This window comes from Camelina sativa, chromosome 5 (genome assembly GCF_030686135.1).
Source record: "Camelina sativa cultivar CO46 ecotype springtype chromosome 5, ASM3068613v1".
Taxonomy (NCBI): Eukaryota; Viridiplantae; Streptophyta; class Magnoliopsida; order Brassicales; family Brassicaceae; genus Camelina; species Camelina sativa.
In genome coordinates this window covers 13600367-13625337 of record NC_141884.1, presented here as the reverse complement: position 1 = coordinate 13625337, position 24971 = coordinate 13600367, and the positions used below count along the sequence as shown (strand labels likewise).

The 24971-nt window shown below is 35.1% G+C and overlaps 1 protein-coding gene, 1 long non-coding RNA gene, 1 other non-coding gene and 1 pseudogene across 4 annotated transcripts; 1 reads left to right on the top strand and 3 right to left on the bottom strand.

Annotated features, from left to right (window-relative positions):
* Positions 1 to 7676: 7676 nt before the first annotated feature.
* LOC147943712 (small nucleolar RNA R71) lies at positions 7677 to 7783 on the bottom strand. The gene has a single exon (XR_015558772.1). It is a non-coding gene; the product is annotated as a small nucleolar RNA R71 (small nucleolar RNA).
* A 7629-nt stretch (positions 7784 to 15412) lies between these two features.
* On the bottom strand, positions 15413 to 16645 carry LOC104786781 (uncharacterized). The gene is made up of 2 exons (XR_767644.2): positions 16181 to 16645; positions 15413 to 16053 (listed from the first exon to the last, which is right to left on the bottom strand). It is a non-coding gene; the product is annotated as an uncharacterized LOC104786781 (long non-coding RNA).
* Positions 16646 to 17858: 1213 nt separating this feature from the next.
* On the top strand, positions 17859 to 18682 carry LOC104786780 (small polypeptide DEVIL 13). The gene has a single exon (XM_010512231.3). The coding sequence runs from the start codon at positions 18110 to 18112 to the stop codon at positions 18458 to 18460; it is 351 nt and encodes a 116-aa protein (XP_010510533.1). The 5' UTR covers positions 17859 to 18109; the 3' UTR covers positions 18461 to 18682.
* Positions 18683 to 19553: 871 nt separating this feature from the next.
* Positions 19554 to 23022, bottom strand: LOC104786779 (laccase-2-like; annotated as a pseudogene). Its single transcript, XR_015556934.1, has 6 exons — positions 22720 to 23022; positions 22466 to 22617; positions 22130 to 22374; positions 21180 to 21308; positions 20119 to 21074; positions 19554 to 19976 (listed from the first exon to the last, which is right to left on the bottom strand). The product of XR_015556934.1 is annotated as a laccase-2-like (transcript).
* Between the last annotated feature and the right edge of the window lie 1949 nt (positions 23023 to 24971).

Here is a 24971-nt window from a genome sequence, read left to right as displayed (position 1 = left end):
TCTTTGCAAAATTCTAGGTAATAAATCAGCTTTAGAAACAGGTTTATATAAGTTCACAAAATTATTAATTCAAATCTCTTTGTAAGAAATAATTTTGCTCATCAATGGTTTAATTAGGAAACCAATTATATTCTCATATCAATTTATTTCCCTAGGATAATAATTCTAGGTGATCAATCAAGAATTATTGTGAAGAACAACCAAGGATGAAGATCATAAAAGATTAAGAACCCTAAAAATCTCAGATCTAATAAATCATAAAAACCCTATGAAAAACCCTAAACCTAACAAGCAAACTACTCAGACATGTTTAATGAAGAACAAATCATAATTCTGAATAATATGCTATAGATATTAAAAAGTAAGAAAGAGTTTAGAAATTCTTCTCTCAAAGAAGTTCAGATCTCTCTTCCAAAAAACCTCTCAATATCTCTCTCAAAAACTGCTAGAATAAAACTTAATGGTTTGTAAAACCTAAAAATACTATTTATATGTCCTAAAACACGTCAAAGACTAATCTTGCAATTATGGAAAACTTTGGACAACTTTGTAAAATTTCCAAATTTGTGATTCTTCATCCGCTGAAGAGGGTGTCGACCGATGCTCCTAAGTGTTGTCGATCGATGCCCTTGTTTTGATCCGAGTCCAAATTGATTCTTCGAGATTTATGCTCTGAAACTATCCAAATTGCTCCATTTCGCTCCATCGGTGCTAAAATCCTAGAAAACCTGCAAAGACTCCAAAACATCCTAGAAAACACATCAAATGACTCTAAAAGACTCCTTATATCATGGTTAAAAACCACAAAAACCATGATATATCAACTCCCCCAGACGTAGCCTTTGCTTGCCCTCAAGCAAAACATAAGCTTAGATATGTGAAAGAGGTTTGAAAACAGAGAACTCACTCAACTGCATGATGATTCTTATTCGCACTCTTCATTTACCTGACTCAAGAACTTACTTCTTATACTTAACCATGATAAGCATCAACATTCCTTACTCAAATCCCACAATCCTTTGGAATCTCTGAACTCTCCATTGTCATCTCATTAGTCAATATTAAAGCACAAATAAGGTGAATTCTTACCTTGGGTGTATCGATCAATGGCATATGGACTCTCTTCAGGCCAAGACATTCTTCTTACATCTCCTTTCCTCTCCCTTTTCTCACTTCCAATTTTTTTTCTTTTTTTTAATCAAAGGTGTAAGCGAATACCGGGGTCATTGGTAATTTACCTACCCCTTGCTTCCAAGCTTTGTGTGATCATTTGACTCAAGAGTAGAATAATGAGGTCACAGGTAGTTTACCTACCTCTCTAAACTAATCAAAATCATCTCATTTTTTTTAAAGCACTGAAGGGAAGAGAGAGGGGAGACATACTTTGAAAAATTGCACTGTCTTGTATGGCCCGGAGAAGAAGTCTAGTCCACTGATTTCCAACCCCAAAGTAAGAGATTAAGTCCAGTTAAAATCCTGATAAAAGTTGAGACAACGTTAGATCAATCAGATATCCATTGAATAAGGGCTTTCAGGATTGTTGATAAGGCTCATAGTCTTTCTAAGCTTCAGATCTGAGATCAAGCATAAACAAATAATCATTAGAGTGTTAGCCAAATAAGAGAAATCATTAATCAAGATCATAATTCCCAAAGACAAAAAGAAAAATTTTAAAAAATTTGACTCAAACTTTATAGTTTTGACTGACACAACTGAAACTCAAGAACAAGAACATAGTTAGCAGATAACCTCCCCCAGACTTAAACAACACTGTCCCCAGTGTTATCAAGCCTAAGTTTGGTAAAAGAAAAATAAAATAAATATAAATAAAAAGCAAAAGAAAAAAGAAAATCCTACCAGTGGGTTGCCTCCCATTAAGTGCTTGTTTTCAGTCATTAGCTTGACTTGGCTTGAGCTCAGGCATCCGGTGGATCAGAACATGGCATTGAATGCTTTTGAGAGGAATGTCTCATCATCTAAGGTGGTGTATAAGCAGTAGATGAATGAGGTCTGCCAAGGATGTGAGGAACAGGACCAGGGCGGGACTTAGGGATGGGTTTGCTTCTCTTATGTCCTGCAAAATCATCAACAGAAGAAACAAGCGCTTGATGATAATCTCGTGGCTTGGTTAACTGCAAAACAGTTTTTTTTTATCTTTGAAGGTTTTATTGATGATAAGAGGAGGTTTGGGTAAAGAAGATGCATACCTTGGCCTTACCTGAGGACTCTAGAGTGTGGAGTGGGAGACTTTCTGTTTAGGAACAGCTTTATGACTTGAATCATCAGTTTTGGACAAGCTTTGTCTCGGTCGTGGAGGGGTGTCGATCGACACAGTGGTAGTGTCGATCGACACTGAGCCTGATGCTCGAATATCAGAAACTTTCTCAACAGAAAAAGTCTCTCCATCAATAGTAGGAGCCCTCCTCAGCTTATCCATCTCAAAATTCATACTCAAACCATCCACATTTAGTGCTATTTGTCCCTTCTGCACATCAATGATGGCACCAGCTGTAGCCAAGAAAGATCTTCCTAAGATGAGAGGGTCTTTAGGCTCTGCATCATACTTCAGCACCACAAAGTCAGTGGGAATCATGAAGTTTCCAACCTTAATTAGAATATCCTCTAAAACACCTTCAGGAATTCTTCGGGATCGATCAGCCAAGATAAGAGAAATCTGAGTTGGCTTGAATTCTGTCATCCCAAGTCTCACAGCAACAGAGTGTGGCATCAAGTTGATGCTAGAGCCAAGATCACAAAGAGAGTGAGCAAACCTCCCTGTGGAGATGGAGCAATCTAACACAAAACTTCCAGGATCAGGTTGCTTCTTAGCAGTCCTACACTGAATTGCTGCACTCACTTTCTCAGAGACTACCACTTCTTGCTTCCTCTCTTTCCTCCTTTGAACAGGCTGATTTAACAGAATTGAACTGACATCCTTAGTTAGCAAAGCTCCTTCCTCAGGGCTCAAACCATTTGATACCATTCTCTTCACATACCGCTTAAGAGGTGGTGAAAACTTTACTGCATCAATCAAAGGCATCTCAATCATTACCTTGTCCATCATTGCCTTGCATCTAGCTTCCTCAAGTTCCTGCTTGGACCTTCTTGGCTTAGAAAAAGGAATCTTTGGTTGGTACACCCTTTCAGCAGCTGGAACCTGAGATTTTACAGTTTCGGGTTCTGTCTGAGATGAGTGTCGACCGACACCCAGGTGGTGTCGATCGACACCATCGTCTGAAGTCGAATTCTCCGTCAATTGCTCACCTTGTCCTGCAAAAGCAATTTCACCTTGGTCTTCACCTCTCACTGATATGGCATTACAAGAATGTTTGGGATTTGACTCAGTTCTCCCAGGGAGGAATCCTCAGTCACTCCATTAGCCTTGATACTGGTCACAAGATCCTCAAAGTGCTCAATGTGGTCCAAACGCTTCTCATGGGGCAGGTTAGAGAAAGGTGTCTGCCTAACTAGTTGAAAGTAAGCAGGATTCAGCTCAAAATCATTCCTTTGGAATGGAGGAGGAACAATAGAAGACCGGTTCTCATACACCAGATCAGCCCAGTTGTAGTCAGCAATGGTCCTGATCAGATCCCGGTTTTGATCCTATCTTCGAACTGGGTTCGGGACGTGGTTGGCAGCTCCACATACGTCTGCTGCAGGTGGGTGTCGATCGACACCACCTGCAGGTGGGTGTCGATCGACACCAAGATTCGGATCATCAACGACACCAGCTTGCTGGTTCACGACAGCCTGCTCGTTGACAACAGGTTCGGCAATCACATTGCTTTCTGCATCAAGCTTTTGGTCATGCTCATTGCGCAAGTTGCCCTTTTGATCCCTCAAAGCACCATCCTCATCTCGCATCAGAATGATTGGGTTAACCATCTTCAAGGATTTGGTTGCTTTTCTGTTCTCACGCTCAAGTTTTCCCAACTCTTGGTTTGAAAGATCCACAGTAGGACTAGACTTGTTGCTCCTTGTGTGAGGTCTAGGAGGAATGCACCTGAAACACCAAAGAGAAGAAAAACCAAAACGTATAAGTAGAAAAGAAAAAGAAAAATTTAGACGAAATTAAAAACTCAAATCTAATGGTAGATCAAAGAGTCCTCGGCAACGGCGCCAAAATTTGATATGCTCAAATTTACCCTAGAGCTACTCTCTCAGATTAAGAGATCACTGTAATACTTAGGGGTCGAATTCCACAAGGACTTAAGTCTACACAATAAACTATAGAGTTTTCCAATTATGCTAAACAGATTAAATTAAATTAAAATAAACAATGCAAAATATTAAATAAAAGCTGTTGTAAATTCAGAAGATCAAAAAGCTAGGCCTAGAGAATTTCTCAGGAAATTACAAATTATTAAATCAGGAATAAATAGGATTCAAGCAATTAAGAAAAGATCTAGAACTCTAAACACTTTTGTAAAATAAATCAGTTCTCACTGCAAATATTATCTAAATTTAAAACCAGAAATCCAAATCTCTTTGCAAAATTCTAGGTAATAAATCAGCTTTAGAAACAGGTTTAGATAAGTTCACAAAATTATTAATTCAAATCTCTTTGTAAGAAATAATTTTGCTCATCAATGGTTTAATCAGGAAAACAATTATATTCTCATATCAATTTATTTCCCTAGGATAATAATTCTAGGTGATCAATCAAGAATTATTGTGAAGAACAACCAAGGATGAAGATCATAAAAGATTAAGAACCCTAAAAATCTCAGATCTAATAAATCATAAAACCTCTATGAAATACCCTAAACCTAACAAGCAAACTACTCAGACATTTTTAATGAAGAACAAATCATAATTCTGAATAATATGCTATAGATATTAAAAAGTAAGAAAGAGTTTAGAAATTCTTCTCTCAAAGAAGTTCAGATCTCTCTTCCAAAAAAACTCTCAATATCTCTCTCTCAAAAACTGCTAGAATAAAACTTAATGGTTTGTAAAACCTAAAAATACTATTTATATGTCCTAAAACACGTCAGAGACTAATCTTGCAATTATGGAAAACTTTGGACAACTTTGTAAAATTTCCAAATTTGTGATTCTTCATCGGCTGAAGAGGGTGTCGACGGATGCTCCTAAGTGGTGTCGATCAATGCCCTTGTTTTGATCCGAGTCTAAATTGATTCTTCGAGATTTATGCTCCAAAACGATCCAAATTGCTCCTTTTCGCTCTATCCGTGCTAAAATCCTAGAAAACCTGCAAAGACTCCAAAAGATCCTAGAAAACACATCAAAAGACTCTAAAAGACTCCTTATATCATGGTTAAAAACCACAAAAACCATGATATATCAGTAGACTTCGTTCTGGGAAACTAAAACGTACTTTAAACTGCAAATCTTTCTAATCAACCAAATTAATACATCGTTAACGACGATGAACGAGTTTCTATGGTACAGGGACAAAAGTTGTGTGTGAATATAGAATATCTACACTTATAAGTATAAACTGATATGATATAGAAACTTTCTAATTATTACACAACCGTGAATGATAGATGATTATACACTTATATGATGAAGTGAAGTGATATAGAGAAAGTTTCAATTACCCAACCGTGAACAGTCTCCAATTAAGTGTGGATGATTTATATTGACCGATACAAGTACTGAAAGACTTTCAATCACCAATTCTCCGTCATGAAGATGAACTACATACTATTTTTTTTAAAGAAAAAAGAAATTATTTACTGATAAATTTTTTGGCTGCAGTTTTAAAATAATCAAAAGGCCCCGAGCTGGTTTATATATATGAGACAAAACGGTTACAATGAACAGTTACATAATTAATACGCAAACCGTCGCGTCGTAAATCATTAACGAGTAGACTTCATCGACTGACTTCTTAATGTAAACGGGAGAAGTCTACTAAATAGGTCAACGAATGAAGTCAACGATATCGTCCAAATATTACAAAAACTGAAGCAAGTTCACAGATTACAGACATAAATACGCCATTCAAACAAACGACCACGATAAAGAGGAGGTTCACATATTTTAATTGAAAGATCTGCGAAGCAAAAGAGATTAATACAACAATTAAGATTATACCGGCGATTAAGACATTGTTGACCACCTCGCGTACACAACGAACTGACAGACGTAATTCCTTCATCTGATCTTTCACCTTGTCTAGCTCCTGCTGAACCCTTAGCATTTCATCATTTTCCTGGATGGCTGTAATAGAATCCCTTTGGTCAGCAAGTCCACCTGATATATCATGGTTTTTAGAATTTTTAACCATGATATAAAGAGTCTTTTAGTGTCTTTTGATTTGTTTTCTATGATGTTTTTGAGTCTTTCCAGGTTTTATAGGATTTTGGCATGAAAGGAGCAAAATAGAGCAATTTGGATCGTTTTGGAGCATTTAATCAAAGAAGTCAATTTGGAGTCTGATCAACTGACCAGTGTCGATCGACACTGAAGGAGCATCAATCGACACCTAGTCCAGACCGACGAGAGAGCCAAAAATTGGAAGTTTTACAATTTAGCCCAAAGTCTTCCATATTTGCAACCCAAGTCTCTGACGTGTTTTAGGACATATAAATAGTATTTTTAGGTTTTACAAACCATTAAGCTTTATTCTAGCAAGTTTTATTTTTCTGCAACCCTATGAGATTTTGAGAGCTTTTGAGAGAGAGAGATGTGCTTTGTAGAGAAGAATTTTTGAACTCCTTCTTACTCTTTTTAATTTCAATTGCTTATTATTCAGAAATATGTTTTCTTCTTCATTAAATATGTCTGAGTAGTTTGCTTGTTAGGTTTAGGGTTTTTCATAGGGATTTTATGAATTATTAGATCTGTTTATTTAGGATTCTTTATCTATCTAGATCTTCATCTTAGGTTGTTCTTCATATTAATTCTTGATTGATCCCCTAAAATTAATACTTAGGAAAATAAATTGATATGAGAATATAATTGATTTTCCTGATAAAACCTTTTGATAAGCAAAATTATTTCTTGCAAAGAGATTTGATTTAATAATTTTGTGAACAATCTAAACCTGTTTTTAAAGCTGATTTAATACCTAGAATTTTGCAAAGAGATTTGGATTTTCTGGTTTTAAATTTAGATAATATTTGCAGTGAGAACTGATTTATTTTACAGAAGTGTTTAGAGTTCTAGATCTGTTCTTAATTGCTTGAATCCTATTTATTTCTTGATTTAATATTTCATAATTTCCTGAGAAATTCCCTAGGCCTAGCGTTTTTAACATTTTGCATTGTTTATTTTAATTCAGTTTAATCTGTTTAGCATAATTGGAAAACTTTATAATTTCTTGTGTAGACTTGAGTCCTTGTGGAATTCGACCCCTAAGTACTTTATTGATCTCTTAATTTGAGATAGTAGCTCTAGGGTTTAATTTGAGCATATCAAATTTTAAGCTGAAGCCTGCTTACTTTCAACTGGTTGGGCAGAGACCTTTCTTTAACCTGCCCCATGAGAAGCCTTTGGACCACGTTGAGCACTTTGAGGATCTTGTGACCAGTATCAAGGCTAATGGAGTGACTGAAGATTTCATATTCTGCAAGCTTTTCCCATACTCACTTGCAGGTGAGGCATCTCAGTGGTTGAAGCAGTTGCCAGCTGGATCTTTGACAAATTGGCATGATATCAAGGTGGCTTTCCTCAACCATTTCTATGATGATGCAATGTCAGATGAGCTGAGAGTCAAGATCTCTTCATTCAAGCAAGGACATGATGAAGCTTTCAAGGCAGCTTGGGTGAGATTCAAAGCTTATCAAAGGGACTGTCCACACCATGGTTTTTCAAGGGTACAACTGTTGAGTATCTTCTTTAGAGGGTGTGATTGGAAGTATCAGTTAGCTTTGGATGCTGCAAGTCATGGGAACTTCAAGACAAGATTTCCAGAAGATGCTGAAGTTTTGATTGAAAATTTGGCTTCTAGCAATAGCACTAAAAGAGCTGATGCTGAAAGAAAGAGACTTCATGGAGAGTTTGATTCAAACCAGCTAGCTTCTGTTAATGCTAAGCTGGATTCAGTACACAATCTTCTTATGGGTAAGAAGTCAGTCCATTTGCTGCTGAAGTTGAGACATTGGAGCCAGAGCCAGAGAATACAGAGGAGAATATCAACTATGTGTATGGAGCTGGGTATCAGGGACAGAGATTCGGTAATCAGCAAGGCAACAGACCTTACAATGGTGACCAGAAGCAGCAATAGAACAATGGCTATACAAGAACCTATGGGAATTCATCTTATCAGCCTCCACCTCCAAAGACTTCTTCTGAGAGTAGAATGGAGGCCATGCTTGAGCAGATTCTTCAGGGACAAGAGAATTTGACACTGACATTCAATGGAAAGATTGACAATGTCTACACTGAGCTGAATGGGAAGATAGAAGCATTGAACATTCATGTCAAGAAGTTAGAGAATCAAGTTATTCAGACTGCTGGGTCTGTCAAACGACAAGAGAGTTTTCTTCCAGGAAGAACTGAGTCAAACCCCAAACATGCTTGTAATGCCATATATGTGAGAGATGAAGATGCTATTGAAATTGCTTCTGCAGAAAAAGGAGAGAAATCGACCAATCTCTCGGTTTCAGATGATGGTGTCGATCGACACCACCTAGGTGTCGGTCGACACTCATCTCAGACAGATGCGGAAGTTACAAAATCTCAGGTTCCAGCAGTTGTTGAGAGGTTGTACAAACCTAAGATACCCTTTCCTAAGCCAAGAAGGTCCAAGCAAGAGATTGAAGGTGCTAGATGCAAGGTTATGATGGACAAGGTGATGACAGAGATGCCTTTGATTGATGCTGTCAAGTTCTCTCCTGGGATTAAGCGGTATGTGAAGAGAATAGTCACCAATGGTTTGAGTCCTGAGGAAGGAGCACTGCTTACAAAGGATGTCAGCTCAATTATGTTGAAACAGCCTCCACAGAGGAAGAAGGATAAGAAGCAGGATGTGGTTGTCTCTAAGGAAATAAGTGCAGTGATTCAGGCAAGAAAATCAAAGTATTCTCTCTTTCATTTGTGTCAGATAAACATACTGAAGCCTTAAGATGGCTTATTGATTCGAATTACAGCCTGAGATTTTGTGTTAGATTGCTCTATCTCCACAGGAAGGTTTCGTCACTCTTCTTTGCGATCTTGGCTCTAGTATCAATTTAATGCTACATTCTGTTGCTGTGAGACTTGGGATGACGGATTTCAAGCCAACTAAGATCTCTCTTATCTTAGCTGATCGATCTAGAAGGATTCCTGAAGGTGTCTTAGAAGATGTTCTGATTAAGATTGGAGAATGCATGATTCCCACTGACTTTGTGGTGCTGGAATATGACAAATAGCCTAGTGATCCTCTCATCTTAGGACGCTCATTCTTGGCTACCGCTGGTGCCATCATAGATGTGAAGAAGGGACATATATCTCTGAATATGGATGATTTGGTCATGAACTTTGAGATGGACAAGCTGAGAAGAGCTCCCACTATTGATGGTCAGACATTTTCTGTGGAGATTGCTTCTGATGATGATCCACACATAGAGCCTCATGAAGACATTACTGCTGGGTATGTCAAAGAGTTGGAGACTGTTGAGAAAGTGAGTAAGCAAGCTGTTAAGTTTGAAGATTGGAGTGGAGATCATCTAATCAGTACTAGAGACCATGATGAGGTTCTGATGCAAGTTGTTGGTAGAAGATGTTTTTGTAATGGAAACACGGATTGCTGAGGAAAGCTGCAGAATCGTTGAAGAAACACGAGTTGCAGGCCAAGCATCGATCGATGCAGCTGTTGCATCGATCGACACACCTTCCAGAATCAGTTCGGACTTGTCCACAACCACATATTCTCGAGTTGGTTCCTTAGTTGCAAGTTCTAAACCAGTTATAAAGCTGAAATCTCACCATTCCATAGTCTAGAACCCACAGGTAAGGCCAAGGTATGCATCTCCTTCTCCCAAACCTTCTCCATTCATCAATAAGAATTTGAAAGGTACAAAAACTGTTTTGCAGTTAACCAAGCAACGAGATTATCATAGAGCGCTTGTTTCTTTTGTTGATGATTTTGCAGGACTTAAAAGAAAGCCAACCATACCTCAATCCCGCCCTGGTCTTGTTCCTCACATCCTTGGCAGATCTCATGCACATACTGCCTACACACCACCTTGTATGAAGAGGACATACTCTCAGAAGCATTCACTGCCATATTCTGATCCACCGGATGCCTGAGATCCGACACAGTCAAGCTAATAACTGAAAACAAGTGCTTAGTGGGAGGCAACCCACTGGTAGTTTTTTTTTTGTCAACCATTGGGCCACAACTGGCCGGCCCATTAGCCAAATTCCTACATTTGTAGGAGCCGGGACTCGATCCCGGGTGTGATGGTGCCTTCTACAAATGGACCTACCTCCTGCCACTGCACTAAGGTCATTTCACCACTGGTAGGTTTTTCTTTTTCATTTTTTTTTTTTTTCATTTATTTTTATTTTATTCGCCAATCTCTTACTTGATAGCACTGGGGACAGTGTTGTTTAAGTCTGGGAGAGGCAGTTACTAACTACATTTTTGTTTTTGAAAAAAAAATGGTTTTATTGAGTCAAAATTTTGTTGGGAACTATGACTTTTCTTTTTAGTGTACTGCCTTGGTTGATTAATGCTGCAGATTGAATCCGCAAATCCGACTAATGAAAAATCTAATGGCTGACCAGTGAACAAGAGACATCCAAATTTCCAATAGAATCCATAAAAGCTTGAGTTAATTTCTGTATTTTTCTTTTTACCTCATCAAGGAGATTGATGTTCATAGAGCTTGACTCCTTGTTCATACCTGACAAGTAAGGCTACAAAAGAAAATGGTACTCCTCTCCCTTATTTCAAGTTAAAAAAAAAAAAATCCTGAGAGCTTTGTTAAAAAAAAAGAGAGAACAAAAGATGAGATGATTTTGATCAGTTTAGCGAGGTAGGTAAATTACATGTGATCTCATTATTCTACTCTTGAGTCAAATGATCATACAAAGCTTAGAAGCAAGGGGTAGGTAAATTACCGATGACCCCATTATTCGCCTACAACTTTGAGGAAAAAAAAGAAAGAAAACAAAGCAAAGCTCTAAGGAAGATGAAATAGAATAAGCCTGGGGGAGAGAATGAGTACCACATGTGGTAAAAGATATGTCTTGCTTGTTATGGTATTGTACGGAAATGAGTCTAGAAGGTTCTTAACATTGATCAAATTGATGAGACTCACCGATGAAGGCTTAATGGAGGAAGTAGTGAAATTTGGTTTGAATTTGGGATGCTATGAAAGTCAATGGAGAAGTACATGGTGGTTCGATTTGGATTTATCTGCTAAGCATGTGGATTAAGGTTTGGATGATCATGGCATTACTTTAAAAAGAAAATGAGTTTTTGCGTTTTCAAACCTCTTTCACAGGGCTAAGTTTATGTTTTGCTTGAGGGCAAGCAAAGGCTAAGTCTGGGGGAGTTGATATATCATGGTTTTTGTGGTTTTTAACTATGATATAAAGAGTCTTTTAGTGTCTTTTGATTTGTTTTCTAGGACGTTTTTGAGTCTTTACAGGTTTTATAGGATTTTGGCATGAAAAGAGCGAAATGGAGCAATTTGGATCGTTTTGGAGCATTTAATCAAAGAAGTCAATTTGGAGTCTGATCAACTGACCAGTGTTGATCGACACTGAAGGAGCATCGATCAACAGCCAGTCCAGACCGACGAGAGAGCCAAAAAATGGAAGTTTTACAATTTAGCCCAAAGTCTTCCATATTTGCAACACAAGTCCCTGACGTGTTTTAGGACATATAAATAGTATTTTTAGGTTTTACAAACCATTAAGCTTTATTCTAGCAAGTTTTATTTTTCTGCAATCCTGTGAGATTTTGAGAGCTTTTGAGAGAGAGAGATCTGCTTTGTAGAGAAGAATTCTTGAACTCCTTCTTACTCTTTTTAATTTCAATTGCTTATTATTCAGAAAGATGTTTTGTTCTTCATTGAATATGTCTGAGTAGTTTGCTTGTTAGGTTCAGGATTTTTTATAGGGATTTTATGAATTATTAGATCTGTTTATTTGGGATTCTTTATCTATCTAGATCTTTATCTTAGGTTGTTCTTCATATTAATTCTTGATTGATCACCTAGAATTAATACTTAGGAAAATAAATTGATATGAGAATATAATTGATTTTCCTGATAAAACCTTTTGATGAGCAAAATTATTTTTTGCAAAGAGATTTGATTTAATAATTTTGTGAACAATCTAAACATGTTTTTAAAGCTGATTTATTACCTAGAATTTTGCAAAGAAATTTGGATTTTCTGGTTTTAAATTTAGATAATATTTGCAGTGAGAACTTATTTTACAGAAGTGATTAGAGTTCTAGATCTGTTCTTAATTGCTTGAATCCTATTTATTTCTTGATTTAATATTTCATAATTTCCTGAGAAATTCCCTAGGCCTAGCTTTTTGATCTTCTGAATTTACAACAGCTTTTATTTAATATTTTGCATTGTTTATTTTAATTCAATTTAATCTGTTTAGCATAATTGGAAAACTTTATAATTTATTGTGTAGACTTGAGTCCTTATGGAATTCGACCCCTAAGTACTGCATTGATCTCTTAATTTGAGAGAGTAGCTCTAGGGTTTAATTTGAGCATATCACCACCTCTCATTGCTTGAAGTTCTTGCATAATAGCCTCATCCCACCATTTCATAATATGGTCCTCTCCATCCTATACCGTACCATAGAAATAAATATACCATAAGAATATTATCTATACTCAAATAATATTTATACCAAACGAATAAACCATCTTACAATCTAACAACCTCATGGTTATTGCATCCAAAGAAAATCCTTTCAGGATTGTCGGCTGTGGTGGAACATTTCATAACGGTTTCCCTTCCGCAGAAACATTTTTCAGGAATTCCAATTGTCAGGCCAAGAAAGTTTACATCGGGTGGACCTTCACTTCATACTTGCAAAGAACTAGAATATGGCTGAGTGTAGTTGTGTAACCCCATATCTGTGTGCAAAATGAACAAAAAACTATGAGAACATATATATTTTCGAACAAAATTAGCTAAAGCGTTACAAAAGCAAATATCCGACGATAAATGATGAGAATATTTATCTGAGATGTCCTTGAGTTTCGAAGACGATAAATGATGAGGATAGAATCTGAATTTTCGAGAGCAACAATATCGGAATTTTAGAGAGAGAAATTGTGGAGAGAGAGAAAGCACATACAAACTAGGATTGACTTACAAAAAGAAGTATTTATATGGTTACTGAATCCGGTTAGATTAAAATTAAAGAATCAGTACGCATTCGGTTAGGTTCAGCTATCGGTTTGGTTAAATTATCGGTGAAATTAAAATAATATAATATTAATAGTTGGTGTCATTACAAAGTCAACCACCAATAGTCTACATAGAAGTCTACTTAAGCAAACTCTAAATCAAATAATTTAAACCTAATCAGCCTTTCCTCCCTTAATTTGACTAGTTTATATGTAAATTTATTTTATTTCAATGCAGGAAGTCTATGTGGTTATTATTTGGTCAATAGGTTTACCAAATTATTTTTTATAATTTTTTTAAATTAAAATTTAAACTATAATTAAGGAGTAGACATATTTTTATGTCTTCCATTAGACGTTAATTTGAAATTCACTATAAAGAAATCTATTGCAGACTTCCTCGGATTAAATCTGTCATTTCGGCTTCTGTTTTTTGTTTGGTCGTAAGGGAGTCAACTGTAATTTTAGCATTCTTAGTGGTTATGTTTTTCGAATATGGAATATGAGATTTACAATTCCATTCAAATGCAAATAAAGGTACAGAAAATGCAATTGTCCTTATACTATTTGGTTATCATCTAATCGTTATAGTAGTTTCACAAATAATCATGTGAAAGAAAACGCCACAAAAATACTCTTACATGTTTCTTTGAACTCTCGATTCTTTTCGTATATTCCAAGTCATGTTCGAAAACAAAAGATTACGTGTAATCGTGTATTGTTTACTAGTATATTATTCTGGAATTTATTATACATAAATGAAGTGAAAATGGTGGGGCTTCGCGTTAAGAGTTAAGACCCACCAGCCGACCTGACCATGTCCTACTCAGCTTACACATGTTTCCATGTGACCTCACCACTTCTTCTAATCCCATTTTACTTTCTTCCTTTTCTTATGAAAATACTGTAATAAAATTGCCCTCTCGTGCACGACGAAAAAAAAATTTGCCCTCTCGTACAAAAAAAAAATGAGTTAATTTATTTTTGTAAACATCTAAGTTGTATTTTTTTGTTCCTTATACCGAAGATAGTACTATGCTTTCATCATCTGACTCCAACATCTGAAATACAAAATCTCTCTCTCTTTTCCAAGCTCCTGTTACATTGTTTACAAATTGACACGTAATAAATTAAAAGGAAAAAGATCCATTGGCTAAACCATTTACACTACGTCAAGTCCATTTTAACTCTATATGAACTTTAAAAATTTGCAAAAACTTTTAAACTTTAAAGTTCTGTCATGTCCTGTAAGCTGTAATATATGTTTAGTTACAAATTCAAGTACGGTTAGTTTGGTTGATTAGAAACCTTCAATTTGGGCACACACCAAAGAAATGTTATTTTTGTAAAACTTATTTAACGAACGTTTTGGAACTTGTTTTTCTAGTTCTCAAAAGTTTCTTCGACATTTTAAAGATTGGGATTCTAATAAACACTAAACATAATAACAGTAATATCAGTAATCTATCAATTGTATAATACTTTATATAGATACAAGTTGGATTAGAAAGTATCGTGCAACGGATCTGAAGATAACATGTGAGCTTAGTTTTGACTTAACTGTGCACAAGGTTTGACCTATCATAAGAATTTCCCATTGGTCAAAGAATCTCTGAAGTCTCAAAAAAAAGAAGAAGTTCTGAAGTAAATTATTTTCAGTGCCCCTTTCTTTTTTAGTAATTTAAGGACAATCTCACATGACCTTTTTTTCCATGTAACACTCTTATTTAATTATTCGATTCTGTTTACTTTCGCGACATGTCTAATCAAACCAACTACTGTATACTACTAAAAGGTAAAAACGAATTATGAAACTTACAACGTTCCACTGGTTCATATTATTCAATAAACGACTAACAAAAACAATCAAATGCACATTTTTATGTTTTTGTTTAATGCTTTGATTAAAATATAAATTTTGGTGATCATTATGTCATTATGTGGATCCAAGAGGGAGAATCTACGCCATTTGGGAGCAGAAGAATAACATCCTTCATAACTTCCAAATAATTCCTCCGTCTATCATCTTCAAGTCCATAAACCGAGAGATCATTAACACCACTATTGTTAGGAGACACCGGAAAAACTTCAAAAAGCTCTTCGGTCTTTGGGTCCGTTAAAAGTTTGGTTAAGTTTTTTTTTTTTTTTTTTTTTTTTTTTTTACAAAAACTTAAAATTTTATTTATCTCTTAATAGGCTGGACAGGAAAACAAAACATTGAAAATCCAGTTACAAAACAGAGAGAACGGAAAACATGCCGGAAAAGTGAAAAAAGCTTGGAATTTGCTGAATTAAACTATGAAGCTCAAAATCTAAAGATGTGACCGGGAAACAAAGAGCCAGAGCACTAGTTCCGGCAGAATCAAGGTTCACGGTTTTGCGGCGACCTCGAGGAATCAGAAACCAAAGACAGAAGATTCTGGTTTCCGTCAAAGGTCCCTCTCCGACGAGCCACCAACCCACTACAAACCTCCCGGAATGCCCAACTCTCCGACAGCCCGGCTCTGCGTTGACAGATCCTAACTTAGCAATCTGAAAACATCAGATCTATCCCCTTTCTCTCAGATATGGCGCCTCCGAACTCCCATGAGCATGATCTGTTCAAACCGGTCCGACGGACACAAATCACGGCAGTTACAGAGGCCGACGGCTCACTTCAACCCTCTGCAACCAGAACCCGCAACAGCCATCTAAGCAGGCCCGGCTCATACCCATGGCGAGAGCGGCGGTGGCCATGGGACAACTTTTTTTTTTCACAAAACCTTAAGCAAATGGGGTCCAAAAAAATGGAAAAAAAAATTATGTTGTTAAGGGTCTAAAAAAAATTATATGTCTAGGGACCAAAAAATTGTTGAGACGGGGCTGCATCTAAGATCCAAAAGAACCTACCGTTAACCGTCGAGACTAACAACACTACCACCACCTCTCCTTCACCGACTTCCGCCATAGCCAAAGAGTCCTTCTTGATGAGTGAACCACGAGAAACACTGATGCTACTCTCCGGCGTCTTCAAACCAAATCTCGACTACTGAGCTTCTCCTTCGTCAGATCTGGATCCACGACTATGTCCAATGAGGGAGAACCCACCACTGCTGACGGCAAAACAAATCCTGCTCACTCCTGAAACTCCGATGAATCTATCGCGGCCGCTTGACGTGAAGACCAAAGGAATTAAACTGCTTGGGGGAGGGAGAAGAACAATCACGTCACCGTACGGCAAATGGAGAGTTCAACCCCCTCAGATCTACTCAGGCGGCTAGGGTTTTCTGTTTTAGGAGAGAGGTGAGAGCGTTTGCCTCTCAAAGGCCTTTTTCGAATAAGGTTTGGTTAAGTTGTTAAGGTTAAAATTCATTTGCTTCCTTGTTTTAATAATTCTATTATATTTGTTTAAGTTGTTAAGGTTAAGTCTATTATATTTTTACTAGCTAGACCATTATATTTTTTAATAATTATATTCCTCCTCCACATTATTTCTTGTGATTCCTGTCCCACTATGACAATAATATATAGGAGATTTATTTCAATCATATAAATTAATAGGAAGAAACATATGCGTACATATACACACTGATATGAAAAGCAATACCGATAAATTTTCTCGTGCTCCATGTTGGGATCTCTCTCTCTCTCTCTCTCTCTCTCTCTCATGTGACGACTTTAAATGAAGATTATGATTGTGCATATATCTATACTATATTGAGAGATGTATGTCTTACTAATAATATATGTGTAATATATGTAATACATTATACATGCATATAAAACGTACGACATTGGTTCCTCCAACATTAATGGCAGATCTCAAGAAGAGGATTTCGACAATGTGTAGATCTTGTGGTGGTACTTGGTAGTAAGAATAAGACCTTGAGTTCTAGAAGATCCAACCAATCGAAATTTGCCACGTTAGATATGAAATAATTCACTTTAAAGATAGTACGTCGGAATCTATCTAGCTAATACAAATTCCATTAATCAAAGCATTAACTATATCGTCAACGCTAAGTAAGAAAGCCCACATCCCCAAACCTTTTGGATTCTGTATACCCCAAAAAACTAATTGACATTTGCCGTATATAAAAAGGAAATGGTAAGGTATTCACAATTTTTTCATTGACACTGTTAATCCAAAATTTTCTATAAAAACACATATCCTTACTACTTAAACTAGAGAAGATGCTGACAAGAAAAAAAGAAGTTAAAGGTGACGAATTATCATAGATGTTGCCGTAAATAGTGTAAAAAGATGTTAAGTACACCACCTTTTGAGATTTAATTTTCTAGGATAAAGAACTTTTTGAAAACCACAAATTTTACTTTTCGGAAACCACTTAATTTGTTCAACAACGAGGTATTAATTTACAAGCTAATCAGACTAATTATACTGATCTTTAATCATAGTTTTTTTTTTTTTTGGCAGAATTTTAATCATAGTTGAACCAAAATAGTTCTATAAGACATAAGATAATTTAAATACAAGTGGGACACTAAATATTTCCTAACTCGATGGAAAAAAGTTCATACCTCATGATGAGCTAATTAAAATATTAAACTATAATAACAAAATTTTTATTTTTCCAGTGATTGTTTTTGCCATCGTTGTTATCTCAATTGATTTATTTAGAAGTATTACTAAAGAAGCACCATATATAATAAGCAAAGAGACACTCTCACTTCCTCTGCTTCTCTCTCTCTGAATCACTCTGATCTTCGAGTTCAATCACCACAAACTTACAATCAAATACAAAAGAAATACACTTAAAGACTTCATCATTCATCTGAATCTGAATCCGAATCTCTCTGCAGAAGCATACATTATTGATGGAGGAGAAGTGGAAGCTGTCGAAGAAAGAGACAACAGCTTCTTCTTCTTCTTCCTCTAAGTCAATGTTTTCTAGAAGCTTCTCAACAAGTGCTTCCTCCACCAAGTCTCCAATATTCGTAAGGAGTTCATCTACTAAATGCTCTATCCCTTCTTCCTCCTCTTCCTCTTCTTCTTCCTCTTCAATCTCAAGAAGCTTCTCAAGAAAAGAGAGAAGATCTTCTTCTTCATCATCCTCCTCTATCACTCAGAAATATAGCAGCTTGGCTAAAGAACAGAAGGCAAGGTTTTACATTATGAGAAGGTGTGTGGCTATGCTTGTTTGTTGGCACAAACATGGAGATTCTTAATTAGATCTTCTTCTTCTTTTTTTTTTTCTTTTTTTCTCCTTGTAATTAGATCAGTTTGATATTATTAAGGGTTTCCATACAAGTACATTGTAAGAAGAGATTTTGTTTAAAAATTAGGGTTTATATGCTCTATTTTCAATGATATGACTTGCATATGCTACATATATACACACAATCATAGACATGTGTGTATATGTATCATTGAAGCAAGTATTTACATTATGATAAGAATTATTAATGTTTTTGTTTAGATTCAAAATATTGAAATATAATATCTGGAGGATTAGTGTATATTTCATGAAATACAGTGTTTTTGTTAGGATTTTTAGTCATTTTCAAGGTCTCTTGAGAAAGCATTGAAAAAATTTAACAAACTTAATCTCTCCAATCTAATGTTTTTTATTTTTGATAAATAATACTCCTAGCTTGTATTTAATATCTTAATCATTTTTAAAATGGAATCATGATTCATATCATCTAGTCAAAGATCTGAAGCTTTTCTTTTAACTTATTCTTGATTACGAGATGATAATGGAGTCAAGTTAATGTCAATATGATAATGATGATAAGAATATTATCAAAATAATGGCATATGATGCTGTAGATCTTGCAAACACCAATAATGTCTGGAACTCTACTCGAATTTTGTTTTTTTCTTAGCTTTTTTTAATTAATATTATTATATTCCTTTTTGCATTTTATGGCAGTATTTGGTGGCAGTATTTTTTCTGTTTGCTTTCTGAGTTTTTGTCTCTATGATGGAAGAAAGATTCCCTCTTGGCAAATGAAAAACTCGTTAATATCAATAAACGTATCTCTAAATTATATTATGTACAAACTTAGGATAAATTACTATATTATGTATAAATTAACAGTTATGTATCTACTTAAGAAACTAGTCGGCATTATTCCCATGAAATGAAATCTATCTTTTCACTTTATTAAGGGGAAAAGTTTGGAATAATATTATAGTGAGAATCCAATGAAAAGTTTTTCAACGACTCCATCCATCTTTTGTCATTATCATAGACAAAAACGTTACGTTTAATTAAAAAAAAATAGATCACGAGCATTGCAGATTTGTGCTAATGCCTTTTTTGTTGATACTAAACTTAAAAATTATTTAATTTGCGTCAAAATATCGTACATAGAAATTATTACCGCGACCATTGTTCTTCTTCAGGTCACTCACTCTTCTTACAAGAAAAAAGGGGGAAACAAAAATAAAATATACTCAGAACTCTCTCAGGTGATAACAATTGAAACACACAAAAATACTAAAGAAGGAAAATAATGAAAAAAGAAAAACACAAATTTTGCTTTTGAGGGAATATATCATTAAAGAGAGGGGAGAAAAAGGTGATGTGGCATTGGATCGGTCAGGGTCAACATTTAGGTAAATCTGAGGGTGGAGGAAGGAGCTTCTGATTTGGAAGGTCACCGTCCAAAACCTCCCAAGCCATGGTCAGACCCCAACTCAAATGTATGTCGATGTGGCAATGCATCAACCACACACCTATCACCATAATAAAATACACAATTTGAGGATGCAATTAACATCAAATTTCAAAATTATTCTTTTCCTTGTGTTACCAACTAAATTCAAAAGCATATAATACATGTTATTAACAAAAATATATATATTCATAAATTTTTACCGGGATTATCGGCAAGGAAGCGGATGGCGACCCAACCACCGGAAGGAACATTGATGGTGTTTCGTTCGACGGGATCGACTAGGTTGTACTGTTTTGGATCACTGGCAGGATTAAAATTGCCGAAGCCTTGACCCACCACATAAAAGTTGAAGCCATGAAGATGGATAGGGTGGGCCTCAATACCCAAGATGCTCCCTGTAACACCAATTCAACAGTTGTGTTGTACTTCAAAACCACAACTTTGGTCCCTCTTGAGACCATTGTGTTGTTTGGTGGAGTACCCGTGTAATTAAATGGGAAAATAGGGGCACTTGGGAAATCAGTCATGAAAACACTCTTAGACTTGCCTGTGAAGTATGATTGTAGTAGGGAAGTCTTGTTTGGTAAGATGAAAGACACGTTGTTGATAGATGCTGCGAATTTCGTCGTATTCGTTGGTCCTTGGCATGTTTGGTTTTTAGGACAAGGGTTGGTTCCTAAACCGACGGTAAAGAAATAATTCTTGTCCACGCTTTTTGGCACGTTAGCTGGAAATGTAGAACTCGCCAAACTTCTAAACATTTTTGTGAAATTTGCGGCGTAGCTTGTACTATTGATGGGAGGGAGAGATGGTTTAATGATAGAAAGGTTCTTAGAAGAGTTGGAATGATGCTCGTATTGGAGAATCCCCGCAACGGTTGTATTGTCAATTGTTCCTTGGCCCGTGAAGTATGGTCTTGCCAACATGTAGAAGGTAGCATTTGGATAACTAGGTTTCGTTTTGAGTAGTACGTTGGTGGTCTGGCCCGGACCAAGAAGCACGATGTTGGTTTGGAATGGTTTAACGTAGCTAGCATCAGCTTCAACAACCGTCAAGGTATGATTGGCTATGGTAAAGAAGAGTTCGTCATTGAGTGCAGCATTAATCAGTCGTAGTAGATACGTCTTTCCAGGTTTCACCATCAGTTTGTATGTGTCTAAAAAGTATCAAGTGTTACAAAAACATGAAATGGCGTCTTGGTCTGGACATTGACATAAAAAAAAAAAAAAAAAAAAAAAAAAGAAAGGATGACGATGATTACCTTTTGTAGAGCAGTTGTATAATGGGCCGGGAAGTCCATTAAAAGTATGAGCATCAGAGGCATTAGGACCTCCACCCGTCTGAAGAGCTTGTTGTAGCACTGCTTGAGGATCAGCATTAAACCATTCACCTATAGACAAGTTAAAAAAAAAAAAAAAAAAAATTAAATCAATTGTTCAATATTCTTAATCTATCATATATTTCTTAAAAGATTAAGGCCATGAATGACTATTGGTTTTTAGATGGTTTTTAGATTTTAGTTTTTAGTTTTTGGATTTTAGTTTTTGATTTTTGGTGTAGATTTTAGTTTTTGCAAAATCTTGAATGGTAACTTGATTAGTTTTTGGTTTTTATGTATAATAATTATTTTAAAAATAGTAAAATAATAATTATAAATTTTTATTAAAAATAAAAAATACAATGATGTGGTTTTTAGAAGAAAAAAAAGTGTCACGCTAAAAACCCACAAAATGTGGTTTTTAGATTTTTTAAAGAAATTTGTAAAATCCACCAAAATCTGGTTTTTCTAAATTTTAGGAAATCTATTTTTTCATAATCCTGAATTGCTTCAAAAGTAGATTTTGCAGAATCTAAAACTAAAAACTGATGAAAAATCAGGTGTCATTCAAGACCTAAAGCTTTGATTGTTTTCGGTTTTTAGAACAAGATTCTGGATTTAGTTTTTTCAAAAACTCATATTTTACCTAATCAAGTTTTTTTTGTGAAAGTAGTCTTAAAAAAACAAAAGGGAATCTGATTTTTGGAGTTTTTCACCAACTTTCACTCAGAATCTAAAAACCAAATAGTTGTGTTTCTCACTTTTTTTAGATATTTTCTCTTTTTTCTTTTTGCAAAAACTAAAAACTAAAATCCAAAATCTAAAAAACCGTAAACTATTATCTAAAACACACTTAAAAACAATTAAACAATGATGGCCCAAAAATATATTACCAAAGATTATAGGGACTTGTTTGTAGGGTTTGGGAAACGGGTAAGACTGATGGAGTTTAGGGAGAATGATCAAGGGTCCGTGCACGGTGCCTCTCATCCATTGAATATGTGCATGCCACCACAAGGTTCCTCTTTGTCCGGTCACCGTGAAGTTGTAAACATAACTTTGTCCGGTCTGAATTGGACATTGTGTCACATATGATGGTCCATCCGCCCATCCGCTCCTTAGCTGCCGGATCCCATGCCTACATATATACATTAAAACTATTAAATCAATGAAATTAAATTAGAGTTGAAATTGTAATATCACTACAAAGTAAATAGTACGTAGTTTACCAGTGGATAGAGATGTTGTTAGATACATGATTAACAACTTTGATCTGTAGATTGTCTCCTTCTCTTGCAGTAACCTTAGGCCCTGGAAATTTTCCATTGACCGTCACGATTGTTTTTGTCTTGCACAATCTTGTGATGTTTTTAAGTTGAATCTGTCGGAGAACAAAATTATAAATTGTATCAAACAGAAAAACAGAGAATATTTAGTAAGTACATATTTAGTCTCATATATATTGAGACTAATTTATAATTACATCGAACTGGTAGTGCCGCGTGATTCCTGCAGATGCTGCATCGATGTTGTAACTAATGGCAATCAGAAATGCCACAAGAAGATAATGCAAAACACACGTAGCCATGTATTTGTTTGAATATTGAACGAAATTTTTTTTCATAAATGTATATAATCAATAGTTTTCTGTTTGATATATTTTTTTCTGGTCAAGCTCTCAAGTTGGTGTATGTGAATAGAGGGACATTGTTGAGCATATATAAGGGAGAGAGGCAAATGGTAGGGTTAATGGTTGGTAACAAAATTTAAAGAAGAAAAATAGAGTATAAAGTATATATATGGATAAGTGATGAATAAGATCATTTAGTATTGATGTTATAGTTGGTCCAATTGTTGGACAATCCGAGTGAATTCGAAGTTAACTAATTGTGTACTTTAACTATGATGATTATAGCTCTACATACAATCTTTTGTACCAATAAAAATGATTAATTTACTTAAAATATTAGTTACGAACACATAATCGAGACAACAAACTAAAAAACTTACGCATGTTTCTAAACAAGTGATGTTTAATTAAAAGACATCAAGAATGCATATTTATTAAGAAAATTAATAAGTTGACTAAAATATTCATATTTTATGATATTAAAGATGTTGTAAACCTATTAGAAAAATCAGCGAGTGAAATACGGAGATTAATGTAAAAAAAAACTCAGGCCACTCCTTACCTTCTTTTCAAAAAGGTTTAAAATATAAATATTAAAAATACTTGGACAAAATTTCCAAATTGACAATTTTTACTTTTTGTTTTTCGGATATAAAATTTGGAAAGAGATTTTATTTTTCTTATATGCGGTGATACCATATTTGTAAAAGTAATTAGCAAGTAAGTAATTTATTATAGTAAAACAAGCATTATATAGACTGCGACATGTACGTTGGTTGTTTGAAAACATATGTTCCAACAAAAAGAGACTATTGAGTGAATCTAAGCTTAAGGATCTTCACAGTCACTTGGAAGACTCTCTCTCTCTCTTTTTGACACTTCACCCGATTAATCCATTCCTTTCAAGCAACATAAGACAACGATCGTTGGATTCAGCTTCACTTGGCAAATTTACTGTTTAACTGTCTTATCTCCTTTTTTCTAGATATTTGGTAACTTTAGAATTAAGATGTTGCATCTCATTTGGTGAGATAACTCACTTCATTCCCTTTTATCATTTGACTATACGAAAATCATCGAACTTAATCAGGAATGTTTGCCATGTAAGTTAGGATTCGTGTCTTGCACATAGCAGGCAAAAAAAGAAAAAAGCAAAGAGTAAAAAAAACTATGCCGTATATGATTCACTAAATATCTCGTTGATTAAAATAATAAAAAAAGATTCGCTAATTAATTTCGGACACGATGCTCAAAATTGATTACTTCAAATGAATTACTTGTACATAGTTTGTGACAAGATGATGTGAAATAGATTGTTGTCATTTTAGTGATGAAAAAAATAATCGATAAGCCAAAAAAAAAAAAAAAAACAAGACACTGAATTCTTAGCAAGTTTTGATTTTTTTTTTTTTCAAATTATACTTTGAGATAAAGCCTATGAAATCATTTCTGGCTTTTTGTCACGTCTCATGACTGTGTGTGCTAATTTACTTACCCATTCGAAATTTAAAATACAAGTTCAGCACAAAGTTTCTAATAAACTAGAGATAATATTATGTGAGGCTAAAGTGCTATTGGTAAATGATGAGGAATCGAAATCATGGTTTTAACAAAAGTAAAGAAAGTAAGAAAGAACATAATAATGTTGGTCGTTAGTTGTAGCCTTGTAGGTTTACCAACTTCAACCCTTCTCCTTTACTGTTACATTCTCCAGAATTTCTATTTGTATCCAATAACATTTTCTAGTTATAACTACATACCTTTTTGCTTTTGAATGGATGAATTACTTTACTTTGCTTATGTAAATCTATTTTTTGAGTTTTTAAGTAAAATCTCATTACTTTATTTGGAAATTATTTATTTTACGAGAAATTGATCATGAGAAAGATGATCACTACTTTGTTTTTGAATGAATGAACTACTTTACTATGATATCCACATGTTCTAGAGCTTTGTTTGAATTTCAATATTTCCCGGTTATATTTAAAAATATATTTTCTTATAATGTTTCATATTATTGGCTTTTTGTGTGTTTTAAATGTTCTTTTAACATCTTTAGTATATCAACATTGATCAACACATAGTTATCAGGAAAGAATTAATGA